Source organism: Equus przewalskii, chromosome 26, assembly GCF_037783145.1.
Source record: "Equus przewalskii isolate Varuska chromosome 26, EquPr2, whole genome shotgun sequence".
Classification (NCBI taxonomy): Eukaryota; Metazoa; Chordata; class Mammalia; order Perissodactyla; family Equidae; genus Equus; species Equus przewalskii.
This window is the reverse complement of record NC_091856.1, coordinates 6385792-6408006: the sequence shown is the minus strand read 5'-3', so window position 1 is coordinate 6408006 and position 22215 is coordinate 6385792. Positions and strand designations below refer to the sequence as shown.

Here is a 22215-nt window from a genome sequence, read left to right as displayed (position 1 = left end):
TTCTTCAAAGGAAGGAGTGGACTGACGCAAGATAGAAGAATAGGAATTACCTGATGGAAAGTCTGAGAACAAACAGCTCCAAAAAGGCTGATTCTATAAGTAATGTCTGATCTTCTTTGGGGAGATCAGTAAATCCGGGAATCTTTTCTGCCCAGCTTCTGGATACATCAATGGAGGCTGTCAGAAGGTTGTAGAACTGTTGCACATGCTCAGCATCTGTGCCGGCAGCGGCCTGGTCAGTGGGGCAGTACTAGAATGCAAACCGTGGAGAGCAGCGTTATCTCAATTCTTCAGCAAGAAGAGCATCTCTTGCAAATCGGCTCTTCCAAGACTGGCAACGCCTAAGTCCTTACTCTTAGGTCCCACAGTTTATAAAACCCTTTTGCATTCACAGTCTCATCTGATTCTCACAATGGTCCTGTGATATAAATAGAGTGAATTTTGTTACCACTTAAAAGACAAAGAAATATGCTTAAGTCCCATTAGCGCAGCGGTTTTCAATTTCGATTGCAATCATCTGGGGAGCTTTAAAACACACTCATGTCTGGGTCATACCGACAGAGATTCTAATTTCACTGGTCTGGGATGGGAACTGGTCATCAGGAATTTTAAGCGCCCCCCCAGGTGATTCCACAGGGCAGCCAGTGTTAAGAACCATCACCTCAGGGGTTTGTCTCTGGGTGGGCCTCCAGGATCTACTCATGCCACCAAAGCACAGCTATCTCCAAACAAGATGCTTAATTAGCCCATGGGTCTCAAAGTGTGGTCCCCGGACCAGCAGCATCAGCAACACCCGGGAATGTGCTCGGAATGACAATCTCAGGTCCCAGCCCAGAGCTACAGAATCGGAAACTCTGAGGGTAGGCCCAAGAAACTGTTTTATCCAGATGTCCAGGTGATTCTTATGCACACTGAAGTTTTGGAGTCACAGAATTAACCAATAGAAGAGGACAATGATTTTTGCTTGCTGTAGATGGATTCCTGTGAGATAAAACAAACCAGGTGGGGAGAATGTCTCTGGGGCAGGTCCCAGGCAGCTGTGTGCCATCAAACTCAGGACTTGTGGTTCCTTAGTTTAGTGAAAATTAAATACAATTAGAAATCAGTTCCTTGGTCACACTAGCCATATTTCAAGTGCTCAATAGCCACATGCGGTGTAAAACGTTTCCATCACTGCAGAACATTCTATTGGACAGCACTGATCTAGAGGGTCCCCAGAGAAGAAATGTACAGTGGGAACAAAGTCTCTGCCCAGCTTTTGGATACTCTGGTAGAGTCAGGGTTTTGCTTAAATCACCAGAGGAAAATCTTTCCTGCTTCAGGCAGGAAGACTGATACAGCAAGATAACAGTCAAGGACAACCAGCAACACAGGCTTAAGAGATCCGCAGAGACAGTCACGTAAACACGCACATCATCTCCTTCACACCAACGCAGCCAAGGGTTGCATCCCTGCTCTCCACTGATCTTCTGGGGAAACAGATTTTAATCCTGATTTTACAGGTGAGGAAACTGAGGCTCAGAGAGGCTAAAAGCCTCTCCCAAATTACATAATCAACAGCGGTATGGCCAAGACTTAAACACGGCCCTGTGATTTCCGGTCCTACACCTCCTGGCTGCTAGCATGTCTGACGTTACCAGCTGGCAGCCTGTGGGATAGTTTTAAAAAGCATTTCGCTTTGCTCTAATTGGAGGTGTGCAGGGGTGTGTTCATTTGGTCCCATTTTTCGTCAGCAGCAAGGTGACCGGCACATAATTGACCTTCAATAAATAGTCGTTAAATATTGTTCAATGAAATAGTCGAAGGCCTGCCTAGGCTTGCCTCAATGCCCTAACCTGGCTGGAGAGGAACAGCAAATGAGCAGCCAGGTGCTTATCGTAGCACTACTCAGGTGTGAGGAAATGAGCCACTTGTCTTTACTGTGTCTTTTTTTCCTTTGCGCTTTCCCAAGAGGCATCATGAAACAACAAAAGAAACACGAGACAAGAGGTCAGCTACTTTAATCCTAGATTTGCCCAGGCCCCTAATTTGTGAAATAACCTAGCTCTAACGCTTACTAGTTATCTGGGATAAATGACTTCACTGTTTTGAGCCTCAGTTTTCTCCTCTGTATAATGGGGACAATACCTTCCTTGACATTTTGTTGCAACGAGTAAATGTGATAATACATGTGAAGGGCCTGACACAAAGAACACGTGTCATTATTAACATCATTAACAAACGATGACAGTGCTGATACTGATAACGGTTATGAGACTTGGAGCCATCACTGTCCCTTGGCTTCCACATTTATAAAATGGGGGAAGGGGTTGAGCTGGAAGTTCACTAATTTTCAGCCCTGACTTTCTAGGAGCCTGTAACATCAGGTCCAGGTCAGAGCCCTGGCTCCCCTGTTCCCAATAACCCCACCCAGGGCCCAGATTCTGCGAAGCCCTGGATGTTCTGTGGTGTCATGGACCACGGGAGCAAAGTACTGGGGGAAGGAAACAGTTGTCGTCTCCACGGATATTCAAGGACGGCAGCAGGATCAGGGTGTCACAGACACTTGCCACCACCTCCTTTCAGCACACACAGTAGTAACTGGAGGAGAGTGTAAACAAGAGATTTTATTTTAATTTTTTACTTTCTATCCTTCTATGAATCTAATTCCATATGTTCTCCAAGGGCAGGATGAAAGTAAGAGCAGAACCACTTCTAGAAAGCTGCCAGCATTACATGTGAGACTCCCAAGTGAGTGAGAATATGGAGCAGAGGAAAGAAAGTTGGCTCGGGCAGCAGGTCATGGGGTCCTTCTCTGGGCTCTGGCACTGACTTGCTGTGCAACCCTAGACAAGTCACTTAACTTCTTTGGGTCTGTTTCTGTCTCTGAAGTAGGAAGTGACTAGACTAGCCGATCCCCAAGATTCCTTCCGGCTCTTGCATTCAGCTATCTTTCTGTTATTGATTTCTGGTTTAATTCCACTGTGGTTTGACAGCACACATTGCATGGTTTCTATTCTTTTCTTCTTTTTTTTTTTTTGGGTGAGGAAGATCCACCCTGAACTAACACCTGTGCCAGTCTTCCTCTATTTTGCATGTGGGATGCTGCCACAGTGTGGCTGTTGAGTGGAGGAGGTCCACGCCCAGGATCTGAATCGGCCAACTGGGGCCACTGAAGCAGCCACAGGGCCAGCCCACTATTTTTTTAAGTTTGTTAGGGTGTGTTGTATGGCCCAGATTATCGTCTGTCCAGGTGAATCTTCCATGGAATGGCTCTTGCATTGGATGATTCTAAACATTGCTAATCATACCAGGTATGATGTTTTTGCCTAGAATTTCACACTAATTCAGTATTATTTTGTTTTAAAATAGTTTGTTAAATGGGGAGAAAAAGACTAAAGGATGCAAACTTTTCCCTGGGAGCGGGACCTAGCAGCTCCCCCTGAAGCCAGGGCTCACAACTCAACAATCTCCCCTCTTCCAATATTTGCTCAGAATCCTCCAGAGCGCTTAGCTTTCACCCAGGGTCCTCGGCAGGCCTCCGCGCCTGCGGGGCTCACGTTTCATGTATCCCGCACACGGGGAAATGCAGCCCCCGCCTCCCCTGCGTGTGCAGTTTTCTCTGATGGAGTCCAGCAAGGAGGAAGCCAGCAGGCCCGGCGTGCCAGACTCCAGCCAGCCCCTCTGGGCTCCACCTGCAGTGATTCTGGTCCACGTTCCAGAATTCGGGAGCCAAACCGGATTCAGCCTGAGCCACCAATAACTAGAGGGTGACTGGAGGGTCAGCATCCAATGCTGGGGGAAAAGACGGACTGAGTGTCCCCTCTACTGAGCATAGGATTTAAAGAGACAGAAAAAAAACATTTTCGGTTCTTTCTCTGCCTGGCCTAGCAGTTTGTAAAAACCTCACCAAGGAGTACTGCCCCTGGAGTTGGAAGACCCAGACCCCTATCTCTGCTTCTGTGCTCCCCTACCTCACTCTGCCTCTGGGTTAGGCGGGTTTGCGGTTTATCAATGAAAAGCTAGCAATACTTGTTTACTGATCATTCCAATCAAACATAGGCCAAACAGAGAAAGACTCTACAAATGAATCTTTTTTCCTGTTTATGCTAATTTTTTATTCCAGCCTATATGGATCATTGATCCATCAGAAATCTGGCTTTACCACTAGTCAAAGACATAGTATGACATCTACCGACAGTTAATGCCTAGTAGAGAGTTCTCTGAAGCACCTAGAATGAGAATCTAGAGCTGCAAACAATGGATATTATTTAAGTTAAGATGAGCCTATACATTTTATATGGTGATAACACAGCTGTACAAGTCAGACTTCAGCAACAGCCCAGGCCGGAAATAAGTTATTTGAATGGGAATTAAGTGAGAGCCTTGGTGAACACCAGCCCTAAAAATATTAGCAATGTGATGTTTTCATAGCAGAGTGGAATCTTACATTTGCTCTGTCTCACTGTCACTCCAGGATCAATATGTAAAATATACTAAGACCATTTTTATCTCCCCTTAGAATATTACTTTTCCCAGGGTCTTTATATTTTGTATTTTAGACATGATTGTTCTATGAGCCAAACTATATATACATATTCTTAGGTTCTTACACTGTAAAAAGTGACACTTTAAAAATTGGCAATGAATATAATTCCCAGTAGCCTTTGACTAAATATTTGCTAAATGAATTAATTACTTTCTCGGAAATCTATCTCTATTGCTCATTCCTTCTCAACCTCCAGAAAAGCTGGGAAATAGGAGATTCGAGGTAAAATTGAATTGTTCTTATTGAACTAGATGGGTGGTTCTCAAACCTTAGTGTGCTAACGAATCCTCCGGGGCGCTTGTTAAGATACAGATGCCTGCCCGCCTCCCCCGGAACCCCCAATTCTGATCCAGTAGTCTGGGTGTGGCCCCGGAAATCTGCATTTCTAGGCAAACACCCTGGCTCTTTCTGATAGAGGCATCTGGGCCCAACACGTTGGGGAATGCTGCCCTGCACACCTAGTGGAATTACAGCCCGGATAATGGCCGGAGGGTCAGGGAATGAGAGGGCTGGAAGGGATCGTGGGAGTGCATTTAGTCCAATCTCCTCCCCATTGAGACAAGGAAACTGAGGCCCACAGAGGGCCAGGAACTGGCCTGAGATCATCTAGTGAATTGGTGGCAATTTGAGAGGGTCTTCTGCGCAGCTTCACAAAACCACTCTCTTTGCGGTCTTTATGCCGTTTGCTCGGTAGGTCTAACACGCGTTAGCCACGTTGCTTCTTGCCTATCTTGTTAACATATTTAAATACCATTTGCTGGTGCCTGGTTCTATCTGAGCAATATCTCTCGTATTTGGAGTCTGTTACTACACTAAGTGACACCAATTACCAGAGAACATCATAGTTCGCTGAAAAATACTTGAAATGACCAACTAATGAGGATGTGCAGAATATTTTCTCATTAGCAATTATGCAGGTTCTGAAGCCAAGCCCGGTATCTATATATACATGTATTGCTAAATTAAAAGCAACTGTGGGGCAGAGAATAGCAACATTTTGAGGAGAAAGAAATCAAACGTGACATGTTTTGACTGCACTGATATACAACGATCTGAGCTCACTTTTGAAGGGGAGAAGCTTGGCCCAAAGGAGAACTGAAGGTCCCCGAGCCAGGAATGCTTCACAGAGCGAGGAGCTTGCTTTCTGGCCTCTAAAACGTTCATTCCCTCTGTGACTTGGAACACAGCCCCACCTCCCTTTCCCACCAACAGGGAAAACTGCTCGCTTCCTACCTTAAAGGCACCTATGCTGGTACAAGAAGATTAAAATATACTTGTCTGGCAGCAAATATTTTATCATTTCTCTATTGACCTGATTCGCTGGGGGAAGCTAGCATCTTTAATAAATCATTTTGCTCAAATCAACTGTCTGACTCAAACCTGACAGGGCAAATTCTTAGTTAAAACGTAATAAATTATGGATACACACTAAAATGTTAACATCCGTTACTGTTGAAGAGTAGGATTGGGCAGGAAAAAATGAAGAGGAGACTTTCATTTCTCACTTTATCCACTTCTAAATAGTTTGCCTTTTTAAAAACCAATGGGTATATATTGCTATTATTTAATTTTTAAAAATCTAATAAACTTCAATTTTTATTTATTTATTTATTTTTGGTGAGGAAGATTGGCCCTGAGTTAACATCTGTTGCCGATCTTCCTGTTTTTTTTGCTTGAGGAATACTGTCGCTGAGCTAACATCTGTGCCAATCTTCCTCTATCTTGTATGTGGGATGCTGCCACAGCATGGCTTGAGGAGCAGTTTGTAGGTCTGTGCCCAGGATCCGAAACTGCAAACCCTGGGCCACTGAAGTGGAGTGCGCAAACTTAACCACTAAGCCACAAGGCCGGCCCCTAAACTTCAATTTTTTAAAAAAAGCTAGTAAACTGCCATTACACAGAAGAAGTAGAAACATATCACCTTGATTGATGAGACTCGGATCTAGCCCTGGCTCTGCACAAGGAACCCCTTTAAGCCTTTCTTTATTCCTCTGAAAATATGGGGGTTGGATGAGATAATCTCAAGGTCACCTCCAGTGCTTTGAATTTGTAAATATAAAACTTTGAGGAGAGGCCATTATGAAAATTGAGTTTCCATGAATGACATTCTTAAAAAAATTGCTGAAACCAGAAACTATACCACATAAAGCTAGGGCTTAAATGAAATGATGTAAGAATGTATGTGATGGTGCCTAGCTCAAAATAAGCACTCAATAAACGCATTACGCTTCACTCACTTTATGTTAATGTGTTTTTTAGAGAACAAAGCAAGTTCAATCTTGTTAACTAACATGATACTTAACACATATCCTTATTTGTATACGTATATATAATCACTTGCGCTTAGGGACAATATGATGATAAATAAAATCTTAGAGGTGGATGGAACTTAATATTATCCAGAATAACCTCTCCGCTTGTGAGAAACCCTGTCGCGTGCCCTCCTTAGTTCCTTCCTGTGTGGATGGGCTCACTCCCACAGCAGCTCTTGTGGCTGAGAGCGCTCACCCTTGTCTTCAGAGTGAACTGGAAGGGGCCCCTCCCTCTCCCTCCAGATCTGCCCTTGGGAGCAACAGTCCTCTTTGCCACAGGGCAAAAGAGTGACCTAAACCTGCCAAACTTTCCCCCTTCCTGTCTACATACTTCCATTCCCTCCAACCATACCTTACAAGTTTCCAGAAACAATGTGTTCACATGCCTCTTAAACCCCAGCTTGGAGCTGGACTTCATGGCGGTCTGACAGGACAGAGTCCGTAGGACCACCACCCACTTGGTTCTGGTCCCATACTTCTACTACTGCAGCCTCAGGTAATTTAGCATCTCTCCCTCCCACCAAACGTACACTTTGTTGGTTCACATGGAGTGTGTGTGGAATAAACTCCCGAGATCTTCTTAACATGAACCACTGACAGGCTAAGGCTCTCCCATGTTTTAAAATTCTAAATGCTGAGCATCACATTTATTTTTGTTAACTTTCCTCGTGATGGTTTCAGCCCATCCTGTTCCAACCTGTCGAAATCACTCTGAATGTTGATACTGACATCCATCATATTAGCGATCCCTCCCAGCTTTCTGTCATCTGCAAATGTGATCAGCATGCTTCTATGCCTTCATCCAAGTTTTTAATGAAAACTCACTGTATTTTTTAAAAAGTCTTTTAATTTAATTGATTTGGGTCCAATTTTTGATAATTTCGTAAAGCTATCTAGGCAGGAGAATCCAAGTTATGAGGTTCAACCTGATTCCAAAACAATGCAATTAAAATAAATACGCTTTGCGAAATTGAGCCAGGCCCCAAAGGTAGTATCAATGCGACCCAGACGCTGGCGTGGTCAATCTGCTATTTTGGACAAAGCTAACAATTAAATTGGATAAATGTTTGTTGATGAGGATGATGACTCTAGTCTAACACACTGAATGGTGCAGAGGCAAGCAAACCGGCTGCATTGATTTTTCAGCGTGGCAACAGTTCCCAGCTGGGACAACTCAAAGTGCTGCGGAGGGTTCGCCACTGAATCACTAATTAGGCCATGTAGACCAGTAATTGGATAATCTGGGGCCAAAAAATCACTTTTGGGGCCTAAATTCTCTGGACTGACCATCAATAGTGATTTCAAACGCCCTGGAACCATGTCAGATTGTATGCTGTAGCCTCAGCGTGGGCAGAGTGGAGAAACTTCATTAACTCAGACAAATTGCATGAGGGAGGCCAGAGTGGCTTCGGGGAGGAGAAATCTTTATCCCCGAACGCTTTTCTAGCACCTACTCTCCCTGAAACCGGAGACTCAGGGAAGCTTGGTATTTGGGGTCCAATACATTTGCATTCTAATTCTATCTCTGATACACATTAGTTGTGTGACCTTGGGCAAGTCAGTCCTTCAGCCTTTCTCAATTTTAATCTCCTCATCTGTGAAACAGAGATCAAAACACTTATCTTAATGGTATTGCTACATGGCACCTGACACGTATAATGTTCCTACTCATCAGAACAGTCAACAAATGGTTGAATGAGGTTTAGGTCAAGAAGATAACATACAGGGCACTGTGCTAAAGCTTTGACAAGTATCATCTTATTTATTCTTCACAAGCAACCCCAGGAAGTAGATATTACACTCCATAACACAGATGAGGAAGCTGAGGCATTAAAAGGCTGAACAGTTGCTCAAGGTCACCCAGCAGGTAAATGATGGTGTTGGGATTCTAATCTAGGCCTGCATGGTTCCGAAGCCTAAGTCCTTAACCCCTGCATTATTCTGCTAGACTACTATTTGAGAATTGACTTTAGTCAAGAGATGCTACTTGTAATCAGAATAAGAGTCCTCAACCTTTGGTGCTAAGGGTCTACCATGCTTCTCATGTGAAGTCTTGTGATCAGGTGCAGAGAGGAGGCTTCACAGCCCATAATGAGCATGGGGCTGAGGGAAGGAGGATCACAGCGGGTACACCAACCACCCCTTCGTTTCCATCAACACTGCAGCCTAAAAGGGGGGTACATAGCAGACACACTCACACTCGACGCCAGCCGTTCTACCAGGAGTTTGAAATAATGATTAGACCTGGGGAGGGCAATCTGGTAGTAGCTGCCAAGCCAGCTGGACCAGTAGGGATCCCTGGACTGGTGTCTCTCTCATCTGTGTGCAAACTGTGGTTCTAAGTTGTCTTGTCTTAGAGTGGCGGTGACTATCCTACAGTTCGTGCTTCTTTAAATGGTTAAACGAGACAACGTACCACAATGTCAATCATGTAGAAATTGCTCAATAATTGTGACCTTTTCCCTTCCTTCTTTGAAGAGACCCTGTCTTACTAGATGTTTGCTTTTCTAACTCTTTATAAAAATGCCTTCCAGTAATGTTTACACATTTGCTCAGAAAAGCCTTTTTCATGGTTCTTCTCCATGTTATCCAAATTCCTGGAAATTTTCAGAATTCAAACCGAGGCTATTTTATTATATCCCACATGAAATAAAAATGTTGATATGTTTGGGTGACTTAAATAACAACACCCGTAATCATTTACGGTTTTCAAATGTTTTCTCTACCGCCATTCCTGTGTGACTGATGTGCAAAACATCCCTCCAGGGTTAAATATTGTAATCATCTCCACTGTAGGGATGAGAAAGCCCAGAGCGGGAGCCAGGTGACACAGGCAGGAAGCAGCAGAGGCGGCGCTCCATCCTAGTCCTCCTGACAACACCTGATGATGTCGAGGCCAGAGTTTACTCCCTCCATCAATGGTCTAATCTCTCTGAATAAGCAGCAAGTCAAACAATGGTGATGCAATTGGGTAAAGTGCTTAAAGATAACTTGAGGCTCACCCAGAGGATTTGACCACAGTATGAAAAAACCAGTAGTCACTCTGTCTAAACCACGGAAGAAATCTACAAATTGTAATTCATCTGTGCAGACTTTCACTGGCAACCGCTAGGAATCCTGCAACAATGGGTACGACAGGTGCAGCACTGTCAGGGTCATTTGTTAAGGCATTTAGAGATGCAATAAGGCAAAAATTATTTGGTGCAATGGATGCACCAGCATTGCTAAATGAAGTGAGAACTATAGAAAAGGTACGAGAACTATTCAGCACAGTGCCAGACGCAAAGTCATTCAAACAACTCTTATTACTAGTATCATGAATAGAGACTTGGATCGTTCATTCAAAAGGAGGACATCATAAAACTTACTCTGGAATAATCGAGATCTCTGGGCGTTGAGTCTGTTAAAGCTCGGACAAGGGCATTCATCATGCAGATCGGAGGAGACGGTGGAGAGGGCTGAGAAGGTTCCTGCTGTAACGGGCTCTTTGGTTTGGAAGGCAGCCGACCTCTCCTCCCTTTCAGACTATCTGTACGGACAACTGACGCCGAGAGAAAGCAAGGAGAAACGTCTTCAGAGATAGCCATGAATAGCCATAAATCACAAAAATGAATCAAAACACTTTACAGTTGAGCCATCATTAATGAGACCAACCATTTAAAAGTGGCAATAAGTTGAGAAAAATATCCACACAATGATTTAATGAGAGTTGAAACAGGCAGCATAAAAGCCACCCCATACTTACATTTGGTAATGAATTAGCCCTAAAAGTCTCCTTCTTAAATAGAACAAAGATGTATGTACACAAGCTCTCTATTGATTTTGAGAAATTAGAATAAGGAGTCCTCAGCTATTTTTAAATGTAAATATACATCGTAAAAGGAAAATGTTGGAAGGAAAGGGAAACAAGGAAAATTCCCCACCCCAACGTAAACATTAACATTTTTTCAGTGATATCTGAGAATACGTATCAGCAAGATGGATAAAAAGCATTATATCCATACCTTCTTTAACCATTCCGACACTGAGACACTTCTGAAATCGACAGTACTGACATCGGTTTCGACGTCTCTTGTCTACAGGGCAGTTTTTATTTGCCAGGCAAACATATTTTGCATTTTTCTGCACCGTTCTCTGCGAAAATACAATACAGAGATAGTCAACTAATAGTTTCTGGAAAGAGGTAGGACCTGACAAGATGTATTTTAATTACAATGTGAAAAGCGACAGTGCAATTCGTATAATTAGATAAATTTAATTTCCTAACACGCTAGCCTGCAGGAAAAACAATTTTATTAGTGTTAGCTGCTGACAATGAAAATCATCTCGGATTGTTCTGAAGCAAGTCTCAGGAGACGACCAAGTCTGAGTGATAAAATCATATCTGAAATTACCAGGTCAACATATCATACCTTGGAGGATTACATTATCTCCACTTTTAATATCCCTCTGGGAACAATTTTCTACTTGTTCCACTCCCCTGATTATTGCTGACCTTATTAAAATAAAATCAAAATTATCTAGGATGTACTTTGCTGGCTATCACTATTCTAAGTCAAATATCACAGTAACTGGCTTTGTTCCCCAACAGAGATGAAATCATAAAGAGCAAAAATCTGGACTAGTCTGGTTAAAACATATAGGAAATAATGTTTTAAGCCCCCCAAAATCACTTAATCAGCCTGTGTCCTTTATTTTCACTTTAAAAGAATATATGTGGTAAACCAGACACTTCTGATATTTGAAAAAGGAAAATCTTAAAATTGGATACTGAAAACCACTGTCACGCCCAAGAAAGGAAAAAAAAAAAAATGGGTGAGAGAAAGAAGGAAATATAAGAGCCATGTATTCTCAATAAAAATTCCCATTAATAGGTTATTTCATAAATGACTATTGACATAGACATCAAGATAGACATATTGTAAAAGACACATCATAACATTTGGACTTGGATATAAAATGTATGATTTAGAATCACATATAATTTTAAAATGACACATGGAGAAATAATTAAGCATATTTTATGCTCCAGATTTAAAAGTGCTTCATTTTTAAAAAATTAAAAACATTTGTGCAAATGGATGTGTATTTACCACTGTAGAGTGAAATCATTCAGGAATTACCTGAATCTATGCAACTCCAAATAGAGCAGAAAGTTGGAATTTATTTGATAAGCCTTGGCTGCATTAAAAAAATAAATAAATCCAGGTAATTTGGGATTAGTGATCTATTTTGTGTCCAGAATTCTAGATTTCCTTTCAATCTTTGGTTTTCAGCAATCCTCACCTCTCTTTAATTTCATTTTAGGAGATAGTTTCTAAACTGCTTATATAAAACTTTAAAAATCGAACAAAGCCAGATACATTTAGTTTAAATGCAAAATTCCAAATCACAAGCATACTTCTGAGTTTCCACATTTAAATTCTCAGCCGTCTGTAAGGGTAGGAAACCATTTCCTGAATGAAGCTCTCTTTCATTGAACACGCAGTAATTTCTAAAGCTCTATTTCTTGCCATCATCTCCAAGGCTGTATGCCAATTTGAGTGCTGGTGGCATTTTGCTTCAGGTGTGCATTTTCCCAATAACCTGAAACCTTCCCCACATCTGTGTGTGCCTGCCCAGGTTAAGGACAGGAAAGATCATTACGGTTCAATCACTGAATTTCCATCATTAACTGCACTTCATGTCACATTTTTAAAGAATTCAATTTAATGGTAGAAAGCCACTGGGTAAAACCTGCTCTCGTTCCCTTAATTAACAGATCCGTGGGGTGGTTCTCCCCCAGCCTACCCCCACCCTTTCAAGTATAGATTTGTTTTCAAGGGATTGCTGCAGAAAAGGGACACTGTTGGGGAACACTTAATTGACATTTCCAGACTAGGAATGTATTACCGCTCCTGTCTTTTGGTCCACTCAGTTATTCAGGGGTGATTATATTTGTGGATTACTCCTACCTCTCCTAACTGTTTTTCTTCCTTTCCCCCTTTTCGGCTGCCTGTTTAACTGCCCTTCAGCATTTCCACTGAAACGCTGTAAAAATCAAATCTGCCAAAGGAATGCAGTTACTTGAAAGTAACCCTGGTAAAGCTCGATAGTTAAGACAGGAAAAAAGTGGCTAAACTGAGGGTTCCACGTTTAAAATATCATAATCTTGCTTACGTCCTTTACGGCACTTAACATATTGCAAAGTCTTTCCACAAGCATTTTCTCATTTATCTGCAGAATTTAATTAGTCACATGATTCCTATCTCGAGATCAAAAATAACTGTTGCTGCTTGGTGTGTATACCAATCCACAAACATGTGCATTTTTACAAATACTTTATAGTTTTCATTTAATAATGAACTATTGTTTTATGGACCTTTAAAGATTCTAAAGTACTTTCATAAGTGTTTTATCTCATTTAATACTCATAGCCTTTCTCTGAATTTTATTCACCTGATGGGGAAACCGAGGCCTAGAAAGACGTGTCATACCCAACGTCACACAGTGGGTAGGTGACAGATCGAGGATTCTTATTTGAGCGTTCAGACTCCAATTTCAGCATGCTCCCAGATACATCCTATTGGCCTCCCAAATCCTAGTTATCCAGTCAGCATCTAGCTTCCCCTCTCCCTCCACTCTGCCCAGCACTGGAAGCTAGGGCATGATTTTTGTGGGAGAACATTTATGGGTTTGCAAACGCCTGAGATAACGGCAAGGGGGAGTGGGGAGGGTGGCACAGAATTAAGTGTCTGAAGAAGTCAGGGACTCAAGAGGAAAAGCAGAGCAGCAAGAGAGCAAGGCCTCTCTCCCCTGAGTGATGGAAAGAGCACTGAACTCAAGAGTCAGGAGAAACCAGCTGGAACTGTCCCTGTGCCTCTAAATCACTGTTTACAGGCTGCACAGCTCTCCAGGCATCAGCTTCCTTATGGGGAAAATATGGGGAAGGCTAGACCCTCCCACTGTAAAATTCTCCTTTGGGGCTTTGAGATAATGAACAGTGTCCACAGCTGGCACAGTGTGTGGGGCACAGAGGTGGTGTGGATTGGTGAGACCCCAGCTTCTATCTTCTATGGAGGGAGCTGCCCCAAACTGCAGCCAGCCAGTTGCCCCTGCATATTCTGCCTCTCCAGAGCTGTGAAGGTGTGCCCGGTGGCATCATGCAAACATGAGTTGGCATCCTGCCTCCATCTCGCTCTCTGAGTGTGTGTCCTGGGACAGTGGAATAACCTCTCTGAGCCTCCATTTCCTCATCTATGAAACAAGGGTAATTAATATCCACCTTCAAGACCTGTTGATAAAAATAGCTAGCGGGTGGCCAGAACTCAACCTCAGTTCTGATTCTAGAGTCCTAGCTCTTACTATGAGGACTAAATGAGATACAAGCGTCCAAGGCCCGGCACACAGACCCTATCCTTCAGACACTGCTGGATGGACAGAGGAGGAATGCAGAGAGGACTTCGCATTTCTGAGATCACAGATCCTTTTGAGAATCTGCTGAAGGCTCTCTCCAGAATAAAGCTCAGAGGGTAAAGCCACGTAGGGAGGTCCACACTCCCTCAAGTGCCCAGGGACGGCCTCCTGTAAAGGACCTCAAGTTAAAAGCCCCCGAGAAAGTGGACGTGAAGGTGCCGGGAAAGGCCACAGGAACGCACGCAACAACAGTGACAACTCTCCAACCGGGAAGGATCCACTCAGACGCTCACTTGAGCGGTGGCTGCGGAGGCGAGGGGAGGGGCGCCCGGAGCGGGCGTGAGCTCACCTTGAAGAAGCCTTTGCAGCCCTCGCAGGTGCGCACGCCGTAGTGCTGGCAGGCGGCGTTGTCCCCGCACACGGCGCACGTGCCCTCGCCCGACGACGAACTCCTGTTGGGCGGCGACGGCAGGCTGGGGCTCTCGGCCAGCAGGCTGGACGCGGTGGGGGAGGCGGTGAGGCCGAGCGGCGAGAAGGCCAGCGCGGCCGCCCTCTTGGGCAGCGGCAGCCCGTACGAGTGGCCCTCGAGCGCGGCGGCCTGGCTGCCCGCGGCGGCGGCGGCTCCCAGCGGCAGGCTGAGCGCGGCGGCGGCCGTCGGGTCGTAGGCCAGGTGGTGGCCGCCGGCCGGGCTGGGCGCAGGCGGGTGCGGCGGCGAGGTCTTGAAGTGGAAGAGCGGGAAGCGCGCGCCGGCCACCGTGGGCACCGCCTTCATCGGCGGGTCGAGCAGCGGGCCGGGCGCGAGGCAGCCCTGCGCGGAGGGCAGCGCGTCGTCCCACAGCGCCCCCGCCTGCGGGGGGAAGCCCGGCGTGGTCGGGGTGGACGGCGGGGACTGCTTGAAGTACATGGAGGTGCTGGGCAGCACCTCGTCCTCCGGGCCGGAGGGGGGCGGAATGGATGGCTGCTGCTGCTGCTGCTGGTGATGGTGGTGGTGGTGGTGGTGATGGTGGTGATGGTGGTAGCCGTGCGCGCGGCCCTCCTCCATCTTGATCAAGGGCCGCGGCCCCGATGGCGGCATTTGGTACAGGCAGGAGGGCTTGAGTTCGTAGTTGCTCGAGTAGCCCTCCATGAAGGTACTGAAGCTGGGCAGGGACGTGGTGGCCGTGGCCGTGATCTCGGTGCTGCCGAGGTCCATGGTCAGCTTGGTGTAGTCGGGGTTCATGATCTCGGTGGTGTATTCCGCTGAGCCGTAGGTCTGCGCTGCATAACTGGAACCTGGAGGCGAAGGGCTATACTGGGCTTGCACGCAGGGCATATCTGCAAGGACAGGGAAAAGGAAGGCTCTTTCAGAAGCCAGTCAGCGCTCTCTTTCCCAGCTAATAGGTCGCAGTGAATTCTTTGCACTCTAATCTGGGAAATAGAGGGGAAGTGATAGCCTTTCCTCCTTCTGGTAGCATAGATTTAAAGCCCCATGCTTACTTTCCTCCTTCCTTTCTTCCCTGGGAAGAAAGCTGAATCCCTGGCAGACTGTCAAAGGGGCCGCAAGATGCTCAAGCCCGGCCTCCTGGGGGCCTCTGTGCCCACCTCCCCTCCCTTGCCCTATCCTCTACCAGATGTGGGAAATTTGATTTCTTCCCTCATAAACCCAGGGATGTTTTAACAAAGTGGTTTTGAGCCCTAGACACTAATTGCAGTGGCCTCAGCCACAGGTGGGAGAACAAAAAGAAAGCCAGTGAAAGCCCTGTTGGTTTAATTTTGAGGAAAGAGGCCACTGGTCACCCAAGTCACAGGCATTGATTTATAAACCTCTAAGTTAGTCAAAAAAAGGTGTCCTGCGTGGGACTTACTGGCCAAGGGAGAGAGTGACGTTCTAACATTTTACAAGTGCCAACTGAGGCTACCCACACACAGGTTGTGGTTGCTTTCTCCCACCCCCTCCCCACTCCTCCAAACAGGGCTAACAGCCTGCGCAAACTGGACCCCTGTTGATGACTTCAGCCAGCTAGGTGGCGAGGTGGGAACGTAGGCCCAGGAAATGGACTCGGGGGAGTTTGTGCCATCTGCAAAGAAAAAGATCAGCAGCTGCAACAAAACACCCACCAAACCTGCTCTCTGCCATAGACAGTGTATATATATATATATTTCCAATTCTGACATAAAATATATCCATGGCTGTTTTATGACACTGTTTTCCCACTATCATAATAGGTGAGTTTGTCTACATATTTTCTTATGACAGAAGGATTAGTACCCCTGGAAAAGAAAGCAGTTTCTTCAGAGGCTTAGTTTCTCTGCCAGTTTGACCAAGTTGAGCCCCCAAAGCACCTGGTATCCAGGGAGCTTACTATTGTAAAGAGAGGTTGAGCTGGATGAGAAGGCCCTGAGAATTACTGGTTCCGGTAGGTGATTTATTTATCTAATTATTTCCCTTTCTTTATGGCTAAATAGAAATAGTGAAACGGGCAGTTTCTGGTGGTTGGTTTTTCTGAACCAAAGGAAAACCAGGTGCTTAACGTGTCTTTGGAGCCTATGGTGTAGAAGGTGTGACTAATAGAAAAGTGAGTGCTTCTCATTTCCTTTGACATCTTTCTCTTACCCACATTTCCAAATCTGACTGAGTCATGCGTGTATGGGATGAAATCTTGACTTGAAAAAAGGTGATGAGGGCCTGTTGGAAGAAGCAGTGATGAGGAGAGGCCAGTTCAAGCCTTTATTTTCCAAGCAGGGCCTTAAAAACACACTCACAGCTTGAAGTTAAAGGATTTCTTATCCTGCTGTCCAGTTGTTGGGGTGAAATGAAAGACTAATCATTTAAAAGAAAGAACACTTCCTGATGTTTCATCTATTCTCCTTTGCCCTTCAGCACCTCTAGGATTTCTCCATTGGTCTTTTCTGTCATTCTTCCTTGCCAATCCTTCCCTATTGCTCTCCTTTGTGTCTTTCTGAGGTTTCCAGCTAGAAGATGAGTTGGCTGGGACTGAGATCTACTTATCTGCCTGTCTTTGGTGCCTACACAGGCCAGGCACTTGGTATTCCTTTCACAAATGCATAAAAAGGTGTTACAAGTCAAACCTGCAATTCTTTCTTTTGCCCAGCTCAAATTGACTCCTTAAGTTTCAGTTCAAATGCTTTTTCTCTTTCCCTCTGAGCTTCAGGAACCCAAACTTCTGCACCCAAATGATTTGGATTTTATACAAACATAAATGCTGTTGAGCTCAAAATGATCCCAATACTCTTAAATGCGTAAACCGGATATAAAAGGACAGCAAACATGACATTACAGTGTATTAAAAGATCCTAATCTATCGGTGTATTTGCATTTTTCTTAGGAAAAATATTTTTGAAAAATGCAACGCTTAATTTAATCTGGCTCCTCCACTCGGTAGCAACAGGGTGTGGTATCCAGAGGAGCTTCGTGCAAAGAAGCCACCTGTGCTGTGAAATGCTCGGCCAGCAGTCACTGTCCTGGCGCTAGGCAAGTCGACCAGCCCGCCCCTGCCAGGGACCCAGGGCCCATCCCCTCCCCCACTTCTTCCAGCCTGCGAGGAATAAGGGGTCGTGCCTTCAGACCTACCTGGAGGATATCTTGCGCGCTGAATGGTGGGGCTGGGGGTCTCTCCAGCGGAGGCTGAGAGTGTAGAAGCGGGGGACGTCCGGCGAGGCGAAGCGGCTGCGGTGCTGCCCGGCTCTGCCGAGGGTCCAGTCTCAGGCCTGGGGCTTGCCGGGCTGCGCTCTTCCGCAGTGGGCTCTGCGGGCACCGGGAGAGAGGACAGAGGTCACAGCGGGACCAGGCGGGGTCACCGCGGCCTGGGCCGGGCGCGTTGGGGTGTTGGTGGGGGCCTCGAGGAATGCTACGTTAATTACAAAGAATTATAAGGGTAAGAAAGCAGTGCTTAAGGTGAACGGAGTCCCTGGGCAAGAAGCATTACACCGCCTTGGGGGAGCCGAGTATGGGTTGCCCAGCACCCAGTGCGTTCACCGCCGTTTTGTGGCACCCGAATCGAGGCTAAAAAACGCGCAGCCTGTCGTCACCCAGAAATTGATCTCTCTGCCCCCACAATTGGTTCCGAGCTCGCGAAGTGAGGAAAACCGAAGAAAGGAGAACACTTGAGGAAAGAGTTCTGCCCGAAATCGGGATCAGTGAGTGTGCACGAGCGGAAAATAGCCATTTTCCAATTCCACCCTCCCCCCCAATACAAATTTTACACGTTGCATAGGAAATACACAAGGTCCGGAACGAATGCATGAATGCCCCGAGGAATTAAGAAAGTCTGCGCTTTTCATTCTAAATGCTAATGGAGCTTCGTTTCTTATTAGCCGCGAGTTTCGGGGGCCAGGGGTCAAGCAAACAAAAGGGCACAGTGGAAATAGGCCCGCACTGGAAACAAGGCGACAAGGCGGTTGGCGTTGAGGCCAGTGGGGCGGGCGGGGGGAGGCCCTCTGCACCCAGCGGGCGGTATCCCCGAGGGTGGGCGACTTAGACGTTCGGGGCCATCCAGCGGCCCGGAGGGGGCACATTCCGGAGGACGCGGAGCGCGGCTCTGGGGCGAGCGCTCTGCGCACAGCCTCAGCGAAACTTTGTAGCTGGAAGTGCAGCCCCGCGGGCTTCGGGGAAGGATCCCACTGGCCCAAACTCTGGCCTACAGCGCCCCCTTTGCCCGGACCCACTCACAGCTCGAGGAGTGGGAACGCGGAGTCGAAAAAAAAACCCCAAAATCCTTCGCTGGTGCGCGGCCGAGAAGGTCGTGTAAGTTTCGACCCCCGCCGCCCCTGCGCCCTGGGCTGGCCTGAAGGAAGAGAGAGAGAGGGGCTCGGAGTCCCCAGGTCCAGAAAGTCCTCCACGGCCGAGAAATAGGGGATTCCTTTGCTACCCTCAGCCCCAGCTGATCCTACGGAAAGCTTGCTCTCGCTCTAGCGCAAGCAAGGGAAGATCTTCCCACCGCTGTAGCATGTGCTTCCCGTCCCCCTGGCATCTTCAGTGGGGGTCTCCAGCAACCTCCCACCACCTCCTCCAGTAGGTTCCCACATTCCCGCCTTTCCCCGGGCGCCTTTCAAGCGAAGTCTTTCTCCGAGGATCGGCCTCTGACTCCAGGGGCTAAGGGTCGCGTCTCCTCAAGGAAGGGGCTCCCCTCGAGCGCCCAGCGTTCGCGGGAGAGTGCAACACCACGTTTCCGACAGCCAAGCCGAGCGCCCCACGGCTCTCCGCCTCCCCCAAATGGCCGGTTACCTAGGCAAAGCCGCCGCGCCTGGAAACACGTTCCGCCGCTGCTGCTCGCAGCCGCCGGGGCCGGGAGCACGGAGCCTGGGGGTTGTAAATTAGGAAGAAATATCTACCTCTGTCAAAGCCCCTTTCTTTCTCGTGGGCAGACCAAAGGAACACCCCCGTGTTCCCCTCCCCTTGGTGAAGTATGTGGAGGAAACCGTGAAACGCACCATTGTGACCCGGGCTCCTCCGCGGAGTTTCCAACCCTGGGGAGCGGGGGCGGAGGTTGGGCGGGGGCAGGAGCAGTGGAGGAGAGACCGACAGAAAGGGAAAGACAGAGATTCTCAGAAAGCCCGAGGGAGAGGAGACAAACCGCGGGGGAGAATTTCTGCGAGCGCTCGGTCCCAGGGAAGGGGGTGGGTGGGTGCGGGGGGACTGAGCGGTCGTGGAGCTGCTCGGTCTAAGCAGTCTTTACTATTCGCATTACGAGCATCTTGTTAAGATAACTCGAATAAACTCTAACTTCATTCATTGCTCCCCGTAGCCGCGTTGGGCAGCTTTTTCTTTCCTCAACTCAGTTTTATAAAATATTTCTCCGTCCTGGGAAAAGAAGATTCAGGATTGACTTCGCGATGAAGTGACCGAACGGCGCCCTGTGCCTCTCTCCTGGCACCCTAAAGCTCTGGGAAAACAGCCCGAGATTTCTGATTACCAAACTCCTCGCAGCTCTTCCCTCGGAAGAATCTGGAGGCATAAATAAAAAGCAATCTCCAAGAACCTTCTTTGGAATCAAAGGACAAATGCTTTCTCTTTCATGTCTGTCTCAAGCTTCCAACAGGTTCGAGAGGTGCCTTTGGAAGCCAGTCTCCGCAGACTGCGCTCGCAAGACTGCGCTCCACTCACCACTGAGAACTTTCATTTCTATTAAGAGCAAAACACTCGGAGTAACTTCTCCAAAAGCGCGAGTTCTGTCAGTTAAAGGAAAACATTCCTTTCTCACCCTGAGCCAAGGCTCGGAGGAGACGGATACGGTCCCCACGCGTGTCCGGCCGAGGGGGCCGACAATTACACCCGATTACCTCCGGAGGGAAAAGTGTAAACGGGCAAGTCGGCGACGCCAGGCAGACGTGCCTAGTGGAGCCCCAGGCTCATTTCAATACAATAAGCCACATTCCTACAATTACGCCCTCTTTCCTGAGATCCTCGGAACGCCTTTGCAAACTCCGGCCGCTGCTGCCCAGGCCCCTTCCCTCCCAAGCTTCTCCCCAAGCAACCAGCTTGGAGTCACCGTTAGGTATATTAACTTAGACCCACCACAGCCCCTATTTTCAATCCTAGTTAAAAGCCAGGGAAATTACTGCCGTTCATCACCGGAGCTGCAATTCGCCGCCGCTGCCGCCGCCGCCGCCGAGAGCATCATTACCATGACAACTAGAGCCGAAATACCCTGAATTACATCGCTGGAGCTGCTACTGCACAAATCCCGGTCCTCCTCTTTGTTAGAGGCTTTTCGCCTCCTCGGGTAGGGGGAGGAATCCCATGAGCTCCAGAGATCCCTGCGGGCCCGCTACAGGGGAAAAGTTTCAGATCAGAACCCACCGGCCGCTCGGCGAGCAAAGCCGGAGAGAAGAGCCGAGGGGGGAAAACCCCACGCTTAAAGTTGTCAATTTCAGGAGCGACGGTTCCCAGCGCGCCAACTTTTTAGCAAGTCCCCCAATTAACTGGGCGAATCTCATACATACTTGAGTGCTGTGGCGGTTCCGTCTTTAGAGCGAGTTTCTAGAGAGCTGTCCCGAAATCTGCACTGGGGGGAGTCACAGCTGTTGTCCCGGAAGGGCTGCCGTGTACAAGCCCAGCGGCTCCCAGAGGCGGTGAGTGGCTGGCAGGAGATGCTGCGATCCCGACTCATGGGAGAGCGCCGCCGAGGAGTTCCGCGGGCGTCCTGGCTCCGGCCGCGACAAGGGGGGAGGATGCCGCCGCTGTTCCCACCTCCACGGCCACCGCCGGCGCTGTCAGCGTTGCAAGGTGAGCCCGGGAGGGGCGTCCGGCTGTGCGCGGCGCTGCACCCGCGAGGGCGCAGGGCGAGAGGGGTGTGAGCGCGCGGGAGAGAGTGGAGTGTGTGTGCGGAGCGTGTGTGCGCGTGTGTGTCTGTGTGTGCGAGTGAGGGAGCGGGTGTGAGCTTGTCTGTATGTGGGGAGCGGAGGAGGAGCAGGAGCTGGAGGGGTGGGGGGCGGGAGGCAGGAGACTCCGCTCTCCCGGCTGCGCGTTCGCTCGCTCTCTCGGCACGTCATTTATGCCACAGGAGCCCTAGCGGCCTCTCCATAGAGTGCCTGGAATGCGAGACGTCAATGTGACGCCATGGGACGCTACGTCACCCTCCTCCTCCCTCCCTGGCCCAGCCGGTTCCGCGTGTGCGAGGGTGTGTGTGTGTGTGTGTGTGTGTGTGCATGTGCGCGCGCGCGCGCGTTCCCCGGGCATTCTCAGGGCAGCACAATGGAAACTGCATCGCGCGGCCAGCCCCGGCCCCGCAGGCCTTTCGGACCCGCGCTGCCAACTCCTTTGCAGCGGCGCTGCTGGCCCGGCGCGAGTCTGCCAGAGGGTGCAGCGGCCCGCCCGCGGGTCAGGCGGGACCGCCCAGCTGTCAGGCTCGGGTGGAGTAGAGTTGGAGGAGTGCTGCTGGCGCGCCTCCGAGGCTGCCCCGAGGCAGGGAGCCAAGGCGAGGGGGTAAGGGAGAGGACAGCTCTTCCGAAAGGGAAGACTCCGCCAGCCAGCTTCTCCGA

At 48.0% G+C, this 22215-nt stretch overlaps 1 protein-coding gene across 1 annotated transcript in view; it reads right to left on the bottom strand.

The window, feature by feature from the left end:
- Positions 1–21785, bottom strand: part of NR4A3 (nuclear receptor subfamily 4 group A member 3) — a 39175-nt gene extending 17390 nt beyond the window's left edge. Inside the window, exons 1-6 of the mRNA XM_070595258.1 lie at positions 21178–21785; positions 17807–17980; positions 14585–15549; positions 10845–10974; positions 10209–10381; positions 51–250 (exon numbers count right to left, since the gene is read on the bottom strand). Of these exons, the coding sequence (XP_070451359.1) occupies positions 51–250; positions 10209–10381; positions 10845–10974; positions 14585–15547 (1466 nt within the window). The 5' untranslated portion in view covers positions 15548–15549; positions 17807–17980; positions 21178–21785. The remainder of the gene's footprint in view (positions 1–50; positions 251–10208; positions 10382–10844; positions 10975–14584; positions 15550–17806; positions 17981–21177) is intronic.
- Positions 21786–22215: the final 430 nt, after the last annotated feature.